Raw genomic sequence first — 15,278 nt, 5'->3', positions numbered from 1 at the left:
TCAAAGGGCAGAGAAACTTTCTTGGAGGCCTTTGTTATTGCCATATGCAGGTTAGGGGCTTTGTCCCAGAAAGATGAAGAAGGCTCGTCAAAGATATTTCCTTTTAAAAGGATAGGGGAAGAGAGCCCCTCTTTTCCAGCTTTCTCCACTCCTTCTGGAATCTTTCATTTAACGGAAAGGCTTTATGCTTTTTCTGGTCTTTTCCCTGGAACAATGTCCTGCACAGATTTTTGCGGCCTAGAGTCCACTATGCTCATCGTGGATCTGACTGCCTTAGTCTATCCACTTCAAGCAGGAAACAATGATCCCCTGAGCCACTGTCTGAAGAGGAGGACTTGCAGAGTCATCCTCGTAATCAGATTTAGTGGAAGTATATGACACCGGGGATAACTCCCTAGCCCCTTTAATCTTCTTCCCTTTATGCCGCTCTGAGAGGGATTTAAGGGATTCTTTAACCTCCGCCCTCATGATGGACCTTAAGTCAGTGACGAAGTTAGCGGTCTACTCTGCAACTGTCTGCTCTATGCAGGACTGGCAAAGCCTCTTCCGACAGTAAGATGTTATTCCCCGATACCTGAGTGCACATTCCTTGTGCTTAGATTTAGCAACACATTTCTTTCCCTGGCAACAAATGAGAAAAAAATAAAATAAAAAAATCTGTCTCCATTCTCCTGAAGGGGACAGGCGAGCTAGGAAGCACATGAGCAATGGTGCCAGCTTGTTTTATACTGGCCCATGTGCTCCTCCCTGATACTACCCGGAATTTCTAGGTCACATGGCTCCTGCATTGGCATCAGTACGCCCATGTCAGTCGGGTGCACGTCGCCACCAACACGCCTCTCGGCGTGCATCACTGCATTGCGCCTGTAAGTCATCCGGGCACACCTTCCCGCGTCATACCAAGCAAGCCTCCCGGCGTGTCACACAGGCCCGCCTCCCAGCCTGAGTCATCAGGCCGGCCACGCTACATCAGCATTCTGAGCTACAGGGAGGGGACAACAGCAATGGAGCAAGCTCAAACCATAGACCACCTGCCGCATTGAGCCTGCCCGGGGATGCGGCTCATCTGCGTCTGCACAAGCATGAAAGTCCCCTTGGACCCGCTCTGGCACTTCCAGGGACCCTGCATCGGCAAAAGCAGAGAAGGGATAGCTGCCTGAGCCGGCCAGCCAGGCCTGGGAAAGGAATACTCCAGTCTTCTGACTCCGGTACGCCTGCACGAGGTTCCCCAGTCAAGGACAGGAAACCAACTGATGCAAAGGGGAAGAGGTGCCGCCCTTTTTTAGCCTGTAGGTATCCTGTCCTTGGTGGGCAGATCCCATCTCTCATGGTGCTGTCATGGGTGATCGATAAAAGTTGTGAGTTTGTCATGACCGTAGTAAAAGAAACATGACGATATGGCTCTGTTCACACTATCACAACTTATGACAAGAACCGTGGATAAACAAAAAAAAAAAATTGTACTGTATTTATTAGAACAGAGGTCCCCAACCTTTTTTGCACCAGGGACCGGCTTTAAGCAAGACCAGTTTTCCACGGCCCGGTGGGGGCGGGGCTTTGGTCATATGGGGGTGGGGTTATGGAGGGGTGGAGCTGTATGGGGAGGATGCTGGCGGGACCTCGGTGTACAGCGCTGCTAAGTAGCAGCATTGTACATTGAGCGTCAGTGTATACAGCGCTGCTGCTTAGCAGCGCTACACACTGAACACCGGTACCGGGAGCCGCGTCACTGAAGCCAGTCTGCTGCCCCAGCACGCCCCACATAACATGTTCTGCCGGGGGCGTGTCAGTGAGGAGAGCCTGCCGCCCCACCCCATCAGGAACACACCATGCTGTGCAGGAGGGCCGCGTCACTAAGACCCGCCCGACGCCCCACCCCGTCCTGCATAATGTTCTCTGCCGGGAGCTGCGAGCTGTCACGGCTTTGGCAGAAAACCAGGCGCAGAGCCGCGGAGCTAGCTGTCAGCGGCGCCGCGGACCGGCTGAAAAACCCCAACGGCCCAGTCCTGGTCCGCGGACCGGCGGTTGGGGACCTCTGTATTAGAAGACAGGGGGACATGATCATACTAATACAATTAGATTATTCTGTGAAATATAGGTATAGCCTTTTAAATTGTATCAGAGGGGAAATGTGTATGTGAATAATTTTCTTTTGTTCTGAATTTGTTGAGATAAAACTGAAAGTCTCTTAAAAGAAAGACACCACAAGGTACAATCCAAAAGGATTTTTTCTTTATTCAAACCAGGAGGTATTCACCAGTTAGTGCAAAATGCACTGCAAACCTTCAGCCTGAGGAATTTACATTGAGAGATGGCTCCTTTACCCCGGATTATCAGCAAAAGGATGCGACAGGCACGGGGCATAAATCAAGTCTCTACATCGGTGACTTCGGAGCAGGTGGCTGTTCCCTGCACTCTGTCTCATGTCAAGTAACAAAATTAAGAACTACACTCAGTAGGAACTCATTGGGTAACTTGGAGATGCTGACTTATTGCCCTCAACAACCCACAACCCCAAAATAAAATTAAGGAAAATATATTCAGAAGCAAGGAGTTAAAAATTTTTCTGAACTCCAGTGTCACCGGAAACCCTGCAATTAAATTAAAAAATAAACCTGCATACATAGTAGAAAATTTTCTTTTAAAAAATTCACAATCTTTAAATGTATATATTTTATATCTTTAAACATAAAAGTTTACAATTCATGGTAAAACAAAGGCTCAGAAAAGAAAAATTCCCCCCCACCCCCCCAAAAACAGGAAAACAAAAATGAACCAATAAACCTGAAGAGTTCTGTTAAAGCTGCAGATGTTTTCAAAACCCTGTTTGGAACCAGTGACTCATTGGCTTTATTTGTGCTGATGGGTCAAAAAAATGATGTAAAAACTTTAGTCCAAACACCCACAGCTTCTCCTTCAAACGTACAACCTCCAAAAGTCTCTAGCAGGATGTGTCTTCACCAGGTGATTGTCACAAGTTCAGAGGTGGATGTACCCTCTAGTCTCCTCTGTGCATACGCTTCCCTGATGTTAACGTCTGTAGGGGTGGAATTGCACATTGTGATTCTGCCCTCGTCCCGCGCCACTTCCCCCAGCGGCCGGGCCTGCCGATGCTGGTGCAGTGGGTCCTGTTGTATAAGATGGGGGCTGTTGGCTGAGGTCCGAGAAACTCTGTCCAAACCCACTCATGTCCTGTCCATATCCTACAATGAATAAAGGACAGTATTAGGTTACATATGACGAGTATAACTTGTCACTACTCGTGGCCATTTTGTTGGTAGGATGCACTTCGTTACTAGTAACGGTACTAACAGTTCACATAGGGATTGTGTACTTCACAAGGGCATAGCAGAAGCAATTTTTGTATCAATTGGCAAATGTACCGCATTTTTCGGACTATACGACGCATCGGACCATAAGACGCACCTAGCGTTTAGAGGAGGAAAATAGAAAAAAAAATGAAAGCAAAAGATGTGGTCATGATGCCCTGTTAAGGGGGAGGGGGTCTGCTGCTGACACTGTTATAGGGGGTAATGTCCCCCAATTCTGTTACTATCCACCATCCTGGTATATATGGCCCCCTATTTCCTGTTATACGTGGCCCCCTCTTCCTGCTATGCATGCCCGCCCCATCCTTCATCCCTCTTCCTGGTATGCATGCCCCCACCATCCCTCTTCCTGGTATGCATGGCCCCCTCCCACATCCCTCTTCCTGGTATGCATGGCACCCTTCAAGTTTAAATTACCATTTAAATTTTTGCTTGTCTAATGTCTCCAGTCCATGGCTGCTTACAGCTTAAGATGTGGTGTAGGGATGAGCGAGCACTAAAATGTTCAGATGCTCATTACTCGAACCAAGCAATTCCTAATGCTTGGGTGCTCGTTTCGAGTAATGAGTATAATTGTAGTCGATGGGAAATCCGAGCACTGTTCTGGCAGACCCTACAAGGAGGTCTGGGGGGCCAGTGAAAATGCTGAAATGGATGGGACAAAGTGCTGAATGGGGAACAGCATGGGGAAGACCCCTGGAATAATCTAGGACTCCCAAATCGCTACTGAGAACAATGGTGTCATACTTTTACTCGACTTTAAGAATTGACAATAAAACATTCAAAATTGATGAGAAATTGGCGTTTACAGGGAAAAAACTTAAACGTTCTTTCCTCTATGACTTGTATATAAGGCAAAATGTAAAAAGGATTTAAAAAAAAAAAATTTAAGTAAACCAAAATTGAAATTAAAAAATTGGAAATTTCAGTGTAATTTACGAAGGAAGCAAGAACTGCCAACAATTTGATGGAACAGGGACCTCAGGTACACCCTGCATTAGACAAAGGAGGGCCTCACACATGTTCAAATTGTAATGTAGTGTTACTCCTAGACTCAAAGGCTATGCACCAAGTGCAAAGCCTGCCAAAAATTAAAAGCAGGGTCATCCATACACACTTGATGGCACCAAAAGAGTGCCTCCTAAAAAAAAAAAAAAAAAAAAAAAAAAATTAAAAAGTGTAGTTGTTGCACTTCTACACTCAAAGGCTTTGCACACGCTGCAAAGCCAGGAAAAATTATAAGGAGGTTAATACAGTCATCCATAGATCCTTGAAGGCAACAACTTGCGGGCCTTATTCAAATACTGAAGTTTAAAAACACTGTGCTGCTGTCATCTGGTGGTGTGGACAAGTCGGGGCTAATCCAGGCTTTGTTCATTTTTATCCGAGTGAGCCTATCAGCACTTTCAGTTGACAGGCGAAAGCGCCTGTCTGTTATGATCCTCTTGGCGGGACTAAAAACTCGCTCAGACAAGATGCTAGCGGCAGGGCAGCACAACACCTCCAAGGCTCAGGTATCCAGATTTGAGACCCAATAGTTGAAGGTCGTAGAGGAATTAGGGAATACACTGTTTTTGTCGGCCATGTATTGTTTGACCATCTTTAAAAACTTTTCCTTCTTTGTCAAAAATATCCGATCAGGGCCTGGACGCTGGGAGGGTGTCATAAAATTGGCCCAGCCCTTTGATAGTGTACCGCTGCCTCCGCTGTACCTGGTGTGTGTTTCCCTCGCCTCTCCTCCTTGGTTGGGCAAGGAAGCTTGCCCCTGCTGCTTGTGTCTGGTGGGAATTTTTACAACATTTTCTACAATGGCCTTTTGGTATAGCACCATTTTAGTAGACCTCTCCTCCTCAGGAAGTAGAGATGCAAGGTTCTCCTTGTAGCGTGGGTCTAGCAGGATGAACAACCAGTACTCTTTTGGCAAAGATGAATGTAATGCGAGGGTCATAGGAAGGGCAGTGGTACATAAAATCAGTCATATGTGCCAAGCTCCCTCCAGCCAACACTTCCCTGTCTACACCATGACTATTACTCTCCATCTCCTCCTCCATCTCTTCCTCCTCATTCTCCTCCTTAGCCCATCCACGTAGGAGACGGGTTGAAGCTTGTGTGGGCACTAGCCTCTGTTGTGCTAGCAACCAGCTCCCATTCCTCCTCCTCAGCCTCCACTTCCTCATTGTTACCCAATCCGCGCTGAGCAGATGAGATGAGGCTGGGTATTATCTCCGTCTCAGGTCTTCTTCCATCTCCACCTGGTATGCATGCAAAGCTTCAGCTTTAACTGAGCAGTGACTGTTTAAGTAGGCACAGAAGTGGGATTGTTGCGCCGATTATGGTGTCTTCGCCGCTCACCATCTTTGTGGCGTCCTAAAAGTCTTTGAGAATCACACAAATGTTAGACATACATGCACACAGTTATGTGTGGAGGCTGCCCAGAATACAGACTGAGCTGGTATTCGACAACTGGCTTCTGCTGCTCATAAAGCCTTGCCAGCATCTGTAGGGGGGAGTTCCAGCGCGTGGGTGAGCTGGCACTGCATGCGCAGCTGCAGAACTGCCAGAGTGGTGGCAGCTGTAGCAGACTTGTGGAAATGGGCGCTGATGTGGCATACCTTTACCAGATGCTCTGGCAAATCTGGGTACGTTTTCAGAAACCGCTCAACCACCAAGTTGAGCACGTGGGCCGCCACCAGGTTACGACCATTTTCACACACGACCATGCCTGGTAGAAGGCTCGTCTGCGAGAGCAACAGATCTGTCTGGTTTGTTATTCCTTTCAATAACTGCATCGGTGTGCGATTTGTCTCCTAGACAAATAAGCTTCAGCAGAGCCTGTTGCCACTTCGCTGAGGCAGTGCTGCAGAGCTTCCAACTTCTGGCTGATATTGACGACGTGCTCAGAGATAAATCTGAGATGGAGGATGAGCAGGAAGGGGTGCAGGAACTGGTGTAGGAAGTCCTGATACAAGTAGGGCCAACAATCCTCAACATCAGTAGCACTTTTGCCATGCCTGGGTGGGACTCTGCCCCGGCCTCCACAATGTTCACCCAGTGTGCAGTCAGGGAAATGTAGCATCCCTGCCACAAGCACTTGTCAGTGTGTCGGTAATTAAGTGTACAATGTCAGTAACTTCGATGTTAAGGACACGGGTGATGTTCCTGAACACGTGCTGGTACAAGGCGGGGACGCCAAACCGAGAGACTGTGTGGCAGCTGGGAACAGAGTACCGAGGGGTGGCTGGGGACAGAGTACCGAGGGTTTGCTACCACCATGAGTCAAAAAAAAACAAAAAAACTTCAGTGTCTACAATCCTAAACGGCAACATTTCCTCGGCAAGCAGCCTGGAAATGTGTCAGTTTAGAATTTAGACCTGTGGTGGGTGGATGGGAACTTTCTTTTTCGTTCCAAGGCCTGTGTTAGGGACAGCGGAACACTGTGCTGGGACAAGTTTTAGGAAGTGCCTAATGATGGTGCCTTTGAACGTGCAAGGACAGGTGCAGGGCGGGAGGCATCTGCGCCAAGAGTTAAAGACAGGGATTGGGAAGCACCTAGCACAGTGGAAGAGGCAGTGGTGTCACCCACTGGCACCAACTGTGGACACAGGCAAAAGGACCACCGAGTTGGGTGCTTAGATGAGATGTGCCTGATCATGCTGGAGGTGGTTAGGGTCTTAGTGGTCAGGCCCCTGTTGATCTTGGCATGGCACAGTTTGCAAATTACCATTTTTTTTTTTGTGTGTCTGAACGCTCTTTAAAAAAAAGCCCCAGATGGGGAACACCTAACTCTTTGACAGAGAAATTCACGAGTGTCGGACCTGTGGAAGTTTCCTGCCTTCTCCCTCTGGTCACCCCACTGCCTGCTTCGGTGCTGCCAATCTCTCCCCCTCAGCGCTGCTGGCCTCACTTTGCATGCCAGCTTCCCAGGTTGGGTCGGTGACTTAGTCATCCACAACCTCTCATCTTCAACCGCCGCACCCTGGTCCACTTAACTTGGTGACTTAGCAACCTGACTTATCGGCAACTGTGCCTCATCATTATCTACCTTCCTAGACAAAATTTGCAGTTCCCCCACAGTTATCTTCTTGTGGCCATGGCTTAAGTTTTGTGCATCACTAAACAGCATCTCCTCCCTCTTGGACCATGCAGGGTGAGAGGCCACAACCAAGAAATTATGTTGTAAAGAGCTATTCAGAGTGTCATAGTGTGGGATCACTGGTCTCCTGGGACTCGACATGGTGGGAAGGAAGGAGGATCAGATTGAGGAATAAGTGATCCAGACTGTTAGCTGGTGAGACCGGACCGTGTGGAAGACTGGGTGGTGCTGGCAAGCATGCTGGAAACATTATCTGCTATCCAAACTACCACCTATTCGCACTGGTGTGGCTTCAGAAGTGGTGTCCTGTGCCTCCCTGCAAAGTGGGACAGGAAGTTATTTGTCGTGGATTGGCGTGTTTATTATGCTCCAGCAATAGGCGTAGTCACGCCTGCCCCATGTCCACCATCAGCAATTCCACTTCCCGATCTCTTATCGCACACCTTATGCATTTTCTTTTTAATCAAATATTTTTCACTGAAAAACTACAAATTCAAATTTTCCATCTTTCAAATAACAAATGACAGTAATTTCATAAAACATGAACAAAGTATCTTAACTTCAATTTCCTAACCCACCCTAAACCCAAACCCAGTTCTAGAATAACGGAGTATAACATTCGTAGAAGGGGGATGAAGATAAAAAAAAAGTGAGTAACAAAGGGATAGAATATTAATAATGCCATCTCTAATTAGAAGATTTGTGGGCAACCCTGGAGTATCCAACCAAGGACTCCATATACAGTACAGACCAAAAGTTTGGACACACCTTCTCATTTAAAGATTTTTCTATATTTTCATGACTATGAAAATTGTACATTCACACTGAAGGCATCAAAACTATGAATTGACACATGTGGAATTATATACTTAACAAAAAAGTGTGAAACAACTGAAAATATGTCTTATATTCTAGGTTCTTCAAAGTAGCCACCTTTCGCTTTGATGACGGCTTTGCACACTCTTGGCATTCTCTTGATGAGCTTCAAGAGGTAGTCATAGTTTTGATGCCTTCAGTGTGAATGTACAATTTTCATAGTCATGAAAATACAGAAAAATCTTTAAATGAGGTGTGTCCAAACTTTTGATCTGTACTGTATTTTCGAATTTGCGAATAGTTACGTTTATGATATAATCTGGTTGGAAAGAGGAGGCCATTTATCCTTCGTTGTAGCTCTCCCATAGATGGAGGATGTGTGTCTAACCAGTGAAATGCAAGAGGTTTGTGTGCTTGAAATAAGATTCAAGAGATACCTATGCCTTACGCATTTTCTAATTGCTAAGTATCTGGAAACCAAATTTATTGTTAATAAAAATAAAAAATTGGTCACATGCAGCAGGGAAAGCGGCTTTTTGAAGTTTAATACCACTGTAATGTAACACTAAGCACGTTAAACTTTATGGATGACCATATAGTAAATTTTTTTCAAAGAAAAAAAAAAAAGGAATGGTCACATGCAGCAGCTATACATTTAGCAATGGACTGCAAAACCCTAAGCCCTGCCTATTAGCTGTATTCTGCCACTCTCCCTGCTCCTGCAACTGTCCTAAAGCTAAATGCTGAATGTATTTGATACAAACAGCAAAGCACAGGATTAGCCCTTAGGACTGTTAGTATGATGGTTCAGTATCAGCACCAGTATCACCACTACAGGACTCTGATTAGTTAAACTGTGCACAAACAGGCCTAGATAACTGCTCTCTCCCTTCAATCACAACTGTCCCTGAACTATGGAATAGCGTCCCGAGCATGGCAGCACCTGTCCTTTAATGATCTCTGATGAGGTAATGCGGCCAGCCAATCACAGTAATACCACTACAAAGATGGCTAAGGCATTACAGTGACTGGCAGGTAGTCACTGGCTGTGTAACAGGTGCCAAACATGAGGGGCGGGAATTTGAGCTTTAAATCTTAACACCAGCCAATGCTCATTGAGTGCCGAGCACCCAGATACTCGAGTGATATCAGAGTATCACAGAGTACGTTCGCTCATTCTTATAGTGAACTGGCAAGTGGCTGATCAGCAGTAGGGAGATGCAAACACAGACTCCCAGGGAATCATTGACTAGTGATAATGGAGCAGCAGGGATTTTTCATCTTAACAGCCCTGAAAACTTATTTATAGGGATTGTTCACGACATATTTTTGTATTAAAATGAGCCGACGGGGGTCATAGAAAAAAAAAAAAAAACCCACACATCACCAACTAGACCCCTGTTGCTCCTCCACATCACTGACCATCACCCACCAGTTTCCTCACTTCCTTTTCTGGTGGGCAATCATGTGACCTTGGCAATCAATCAGCGGCCATGGATTGGCTGCAGCCTTCAACGTTCAATCTGAGCTGTAAGAAAAAAGATCTTTTTCCGGGACAAACAGAACGTCATGGCTACGTGGGGACAATACACTGTCCGTGCATTTTAAACATTTCCCTGTCACTTGTGGGCAACAGCATGACAATAATACATTTCATATCAAGTTAACGGATAGGACTTTTCATTGATGCAGACTTGCAAGATACTGTTTTGTTACTGTACAAAAATAACGTGACAGGAAAATTTAGCAACGTCAAAAATGGTATAGGTACCTATGAAGTGTTTAAGGGGGTGGTGGGGAAGGGGAAATTTCCGCCATCACCATGTAGAAATGCGGGAGTAACCATAAACTACAATTTAGTAACCAACTAATTTTAAATACCATCACTTTTATCTGCAGCAGATCTACCAGTTGTCTGAATGCCGCTGTTCGGCAGCTTTTTGCACATGTACAGCGTGTACAGAAGGTTGCCAGTGTGTGGGGGTGGGGTTATACAGGGCTCATGAATATGCTTAACTACCTGGCAATCGATTTACTAGTCCTCTAATGATGATCTCCTGCTGATGAAACAGATTTTATGGAAACTACAGTAAGCAGCCCAGTAAGTGACATTGCTGGATTTTGGGTCTCTCTCACTACATTATTTTGCTCTCAGAATAGGTGTCAAAAACCCGATGACAGATTACCTTTAAAATTCAAAAACAAATGTTTTTCAGCATGAGGGACTATGGGTCTTTGACGCCATACATCTGGGGATATGTTGCAACAAATTAAATTGGGATCTGTGTACATCACATATATCCATAGAACTAAAAAGTATACATAATTATAGATGGGTAAGATTTATATTTGACAATACTTCTTGTTTTAGTAAAGCAGGGGTGGGAAAGCTTCAGCCTGCAGGCCGTACACTGCCCACAATGTCATTTTTGCAGACTCCTGGGCACTGCTTGGACCGGTGGCCCTGTTTTGCCATGCCTTTAATTAGTCTTTATTTTCACACTTGAGCACGCACACGCAGCGTTCACTACTTAACAGTGCGGCGCATGGAATGAAGGATTACGTCCGGACGCTGGCCAGTGCAAGCATAAGGACGTTCTTTGTGGGTGAAGTTAGTGCACTCTGCACTCCCGTCCCCATTAAGAAGGCAGCAGTCACAGTGTCTCCTATGTGATGTATAAGCTCCAGCCAGTCTCCAATGTGATGTATATACAACAGTCCCAGCGTCTCAAGTGATTATATACACTTTTCTCAGCATCTCTTAGGAGATGTATATACAGCAGACCCAGGGTCTCCTATGTGATGTATTTATACCAGCCCCAGTGTCTCCTATGTGATGTATATACAGCAGTATTGGTGTTTCCTATGTTAGGTATACAGAAGACCTCCTACTGCTTGAGTTCTATAAATGTAACGTGAGCACTAATGAATTTCTCACGGTCAGGAAACATACCTTGTAATATGCATCTGTGTTCAGAACAACTTATTGCTGGGAGTAGTTCTTGACAAAACTTACTGCAAAGAGTTGACTTTCACCCATCACATTAGGGGTGAGTTAAAGAGAATCTGTAACCGCATTTTAAACTATATAAACGATTAATATGGGCACACAGGCTATAGACTGCTGAAAAGAAAGATACCAGTATGTCTCATATCACATGCTTTTCCAGGCTATTGCCAGTACGTTGCCCGGAAAATAACGGCTTCCACACTTCATCTCCATATATTTCGCCCCCTATCAGCCTTACTCTGTCCCTGTAACGCGGGAAGAGGAATTCTCCCACATGCGCATTACTGTTCTTTCCTCTGCATTCTTCCGCCCTTCCATGGGCATAGGTGCCATTCCCAGCAAGATTAGACACGAGCGCCAGAGAACACTAGGAATGGAACATACGCTGATGGCACTATTACACATTTAATAGGTTTAAAGAGGGAGAATTTTTTATAAAATGTGATAATTGTATTAAAATTCCTATAGCATTTTATAACCTGTTTACATGCAGCATATAAACTGCAGATTAAATGTATATTTGGTTCAGAATGAACGCTAAAATATTACAAATAAAGCACTGTACAATATCTGTAAACTGTGTAAAACGCTATCCAGATGACAAAGGAAAGCCGAGCATGCATTTGAGAGCCTGCTTTTTTTAAGTTTCACATTTTATTCCCAATATATACATATTTTGCAAATTTTAATTTTCCTCCAAAAAAAAACAACCAATTAGCCAAAGGCTCAATTCTGAAAAGTGGATATATAAATCAATCTTAGACCAAGGAAAATAATATACACCCTATAAAATTTAACTTTTAATAGATATGTTAAAAGTATCCATAATAATATACAGTACAGACCAAAAGTTTGGATACACCTTCTCATTTAAAGAGATTTCTGTATTTTCATGACTATGAAAATTGTACATTCACACTGAAGGCATCAAAACTATGAATTAACACATGTGGAATTATATACTTAACAAAAAAGTGTGAAACAACTGAAAATATGTCTTATATTCTAGGTTCTTCAAAGTAGCCACCTTTTGCTTTGATGACTGCTTTGCACACTCCTGGCATTCTCTTGATGAGCTTCAAGAGGTAGTCACCGGAAATGGTTTTCACTTCACAGGTGTGCCCTGTCAGGTTTAATAAGTGGGATTTCTTGCCTTATAAATGGGGTTGGGACCATCAGTTGTGTTGTGCAGAAGTCTGGTGGATACACAGCTGATAGTCCTACTGAATAGACTGTTAGAATTTGTATTTTGGCAAGAAAAAAGCAGCTAAGTAAAGAAAAACGAGTGGCCATCATTACTTTAAGAAATGAAGGTCAGTCAGTCCGAAAAATTGGGCAAACTTTGAAAGTGTCCCCAAGTGCAGTTGCAAAAACCATCAAGCGCTACAAAGAAACTGGCTCACATGAGGACCGCCCCAGGAAAGGAAGACCAAGAGTCACCTCTGCTTCTGAGGATAAGTTTATCCGAGTCACCAACCTTAGAAATCGCAGGTTAACAGCAGCTCAGATTAGAGACCGGGTCAATTCCACACAGAGTTCTAGCAGCAGACACATCTCTACAACAACTGTTAAGTGGAGACTTTGTGCAGCAGGCCTTCATGGTAAAATAGCTGCTAGGAAACCACTGCTAAGGACAGGCAACAAGCAGAAGAGACTTGTTTGGGCTAAAGAACACAAGGAATGGACATTAGACCAGTGGAAATCTGTGCTTTGGTCTGATGAGTCCAAATTTGAGATCTTTGGTTCCAGTCACCGTGTCTTTGTGCGACGCAGAAAAGGTGAACGGATGGACTCTACATGCCTGGTTCCCACTGTGAAGCATGGAGGAGGAGGTGTGATGGTGTGGGGGTGCTTTGCTGGTAACACTGTTGGGGATTTATTCAAAATTGAAGGCATACTGAACCAGCATGGCTACCACAGCATCTTGCAGTGGCATGCTATTCCATCCGGTTTGCGTTTAGTTGGACCATCATTTATTTTTCAACAGGACAATGACCGCAAACACACCTCCAGGCTGTGTAAGGGCTATTTGACCAAGAAGGAGAGTGATGGGGTGCTACGCCAGATGACCTTGCCTCCGCAGTCACCAGACCTGAACCCAATCAAGATGGTTTGGGGTGAGCTGGACCGCAGAGTGAAGGCAAAAGGGCCAACAAGTGCTAAGCATCTCAGGGAACTCCTTCAAGATTGTTGGAAGACCATTTCCGGTGACTACCTCTTGTAGCTCATCAAGAGAATGCCAAGAGTGTGCAAATTAATCATCAAAGCAAAAGGTGGCTACTTTGAAGAACCTAGAATATAAGACATATTTTCAGTTGTTTCACACTTTTTGTTAAGTATATAATTCCACATGTGTTAATTCATAGTTTTGATGCCTTCAGTGTGAATGTACAATTTTCATAGTCATGAAAATACAGAAAAATCTTTAAATGAGGTGTGTCCAAACTTTTGGTCTGTACTGTACGAGGAACAATAATTCACATAAAAGTATGGGGGAGGAATAATAGGGGAAAAAATAGACAGTCCTACTTACCCTATAGGCCCCTAAAGGAAAGAATGCCCTGCCTGACAGCGGAGTTTTCACCCTAACAAGTCGGCGTGGTGTCCCTGCTCCATGGTGGCTGTCCCTTACCTGTCCCTACCTAACCCTATACAGACATACACATAGAAAAAAGAAAAAATACATCACTTCAGTGAATAACCAGACAGCAATGTCGCAGTTAACATGCTGAATGAAAAAGGTAAAAGAAAAGCCATGCATCAGTTATATTGGTAGACGGGAAAATTCAGATACCAGATGGATTATTATTAATACAAGCAGAAGTTATCCCAAATACAGGATTCCATTTAATGACAGAAGTTCAGTCAGAGGAAAATTGATTATCTTGGTATCAAAACAGAATCCGAGGCATACAGTTGGCCAATGTAGAAGGTATTAATCCCCAAAGTGACTGACTGTTATAGTACAAACCCACGAATAATCAGATCAGAAAAAGACATCACTTCAGTGAATAACCAGACAGCAATCCTGATCTGAATATTCGTGGGTTTGTACTATGATAACAGTCAGTCACTTTGGGGATTAATACCTTCTACATTGGCCAACTGTATGCCTCGGATTCTGTTTTAATACCCAGTTAATCAATTTTCCTCTGACTGAACTTCTGTCATTAAATGGAATCCTGTATTTGGGATAACTTCTGCTTGTATTAATAATAATCCATCTGGTATCTGAATTTTCCCCTCTCCCAATATAACTGATGCATGGCTTTTTTATTACCTTTTTCATTCAGCATGTTAACTGCGACATTGCCATCTGGTTATTCACTGAAGTGATGTCTTTCTTTTTCCTATGTTTGTATGTCTGCATAGGGTTAGGTAGGGACAGGTAAGGGACAGCCACCATGGAGCGGGGACACCACGCTGACTCGTTAGGGTGAAAACTCCGCTGTCAGGCAGGGCATTCTTCCCTTTAGGGCAAGTCTGACTGTATTTTTTACCCTACTATTCCTCCCCCATACTTCTATGTGAATTATTGTTCCTTGTATATTATGGATACTTTTAACATCTACCGGTATTTAAAGTAAAATTTTATAGGGTGTATACTATTGTTTTCCTTGGTCTAAACTTTCATTTTCCCCAAAATGACAGCATAATCTGGGGATAATCTTCTCTGGGACATTGTGATGATTGACCGTGCTTGCTTTGGAGAGCTGCCTGATGTAACTCCCTAACCCCTTACATACGGACACTGCATGGACCAAGTGCGCACACAGTGTCAGTGAAGGAAACTGATTCTATACAGAATCTGAATAGTAAAGGGAACTTTGTGCTCAAGTCTGGTAGGATTTAGTCTGATTTGCTGTTATGTCAACTCAACTCCCCCATGGAATACAATGGGAGAATTGATTTACCCATTTTTCCCAGTGCATCCCAATGAGCAGTGAATCAGTAAATCACAAATAAAGTAAAAATTTCAGGAGCCTGAACTTTACTTCATAAACATTATTATTATTTATTAGCCATGTAC

The 15,278-nt window shown here is 44.3% G+C and overlaps 1 protein-coding gene across 4 annotated transcripts in view; it reads right to left on the bottom strand.

Annotated features, from left to right (window-relative positions):
* Positions 1–2,210: 2,210 nt before the first annotated feature.
* The window catches only part of DAZAP1 (DAZ associated protein 1), a 68,132-nt gene continuing 55,064 nt past the window's right edge, over positions 2,211–15,278 (bottom strand). For 2 of the 4 annotated variants that reach the window (XM_073686255.1, XM_073686256.1), the window contains exon 12: positions 2,211–3,203. In XM_073686255.1, coding sequence (XP_073542356.1) covers positions 3,031–3,203 — 173 coding nt within the window. In that variant the 3' untranslated portion in view covers positions 2,211–3,030. The remainder of the gene's footprint in view (positions 3,204–15,278) is intronic. The other 2 variants (XM_073686257.1, XM_073686258.1) reach the window with 2 other exon arrangements.

This window comes from Phyllobates terribilis, unplaced genomic scaffold, assembly GCF_046119375.1.
Source record: "Phyllobates terribilis strain yellow unplaced genomic scaffold, ASM4611937v1 Scaffold_1__5_contigs__length_1240528914, whole genome shotgun sequence".
NCBI classification, from domain to species: Eukaryota; Metazoa; Chordata; class Amphibia; order Anura; family Dendrobatidae; genus Phyllobates; species Phyllobates terribilis.
This window is presented reverse-complemented; position numbering and strand designations above follow the sequence as displayed.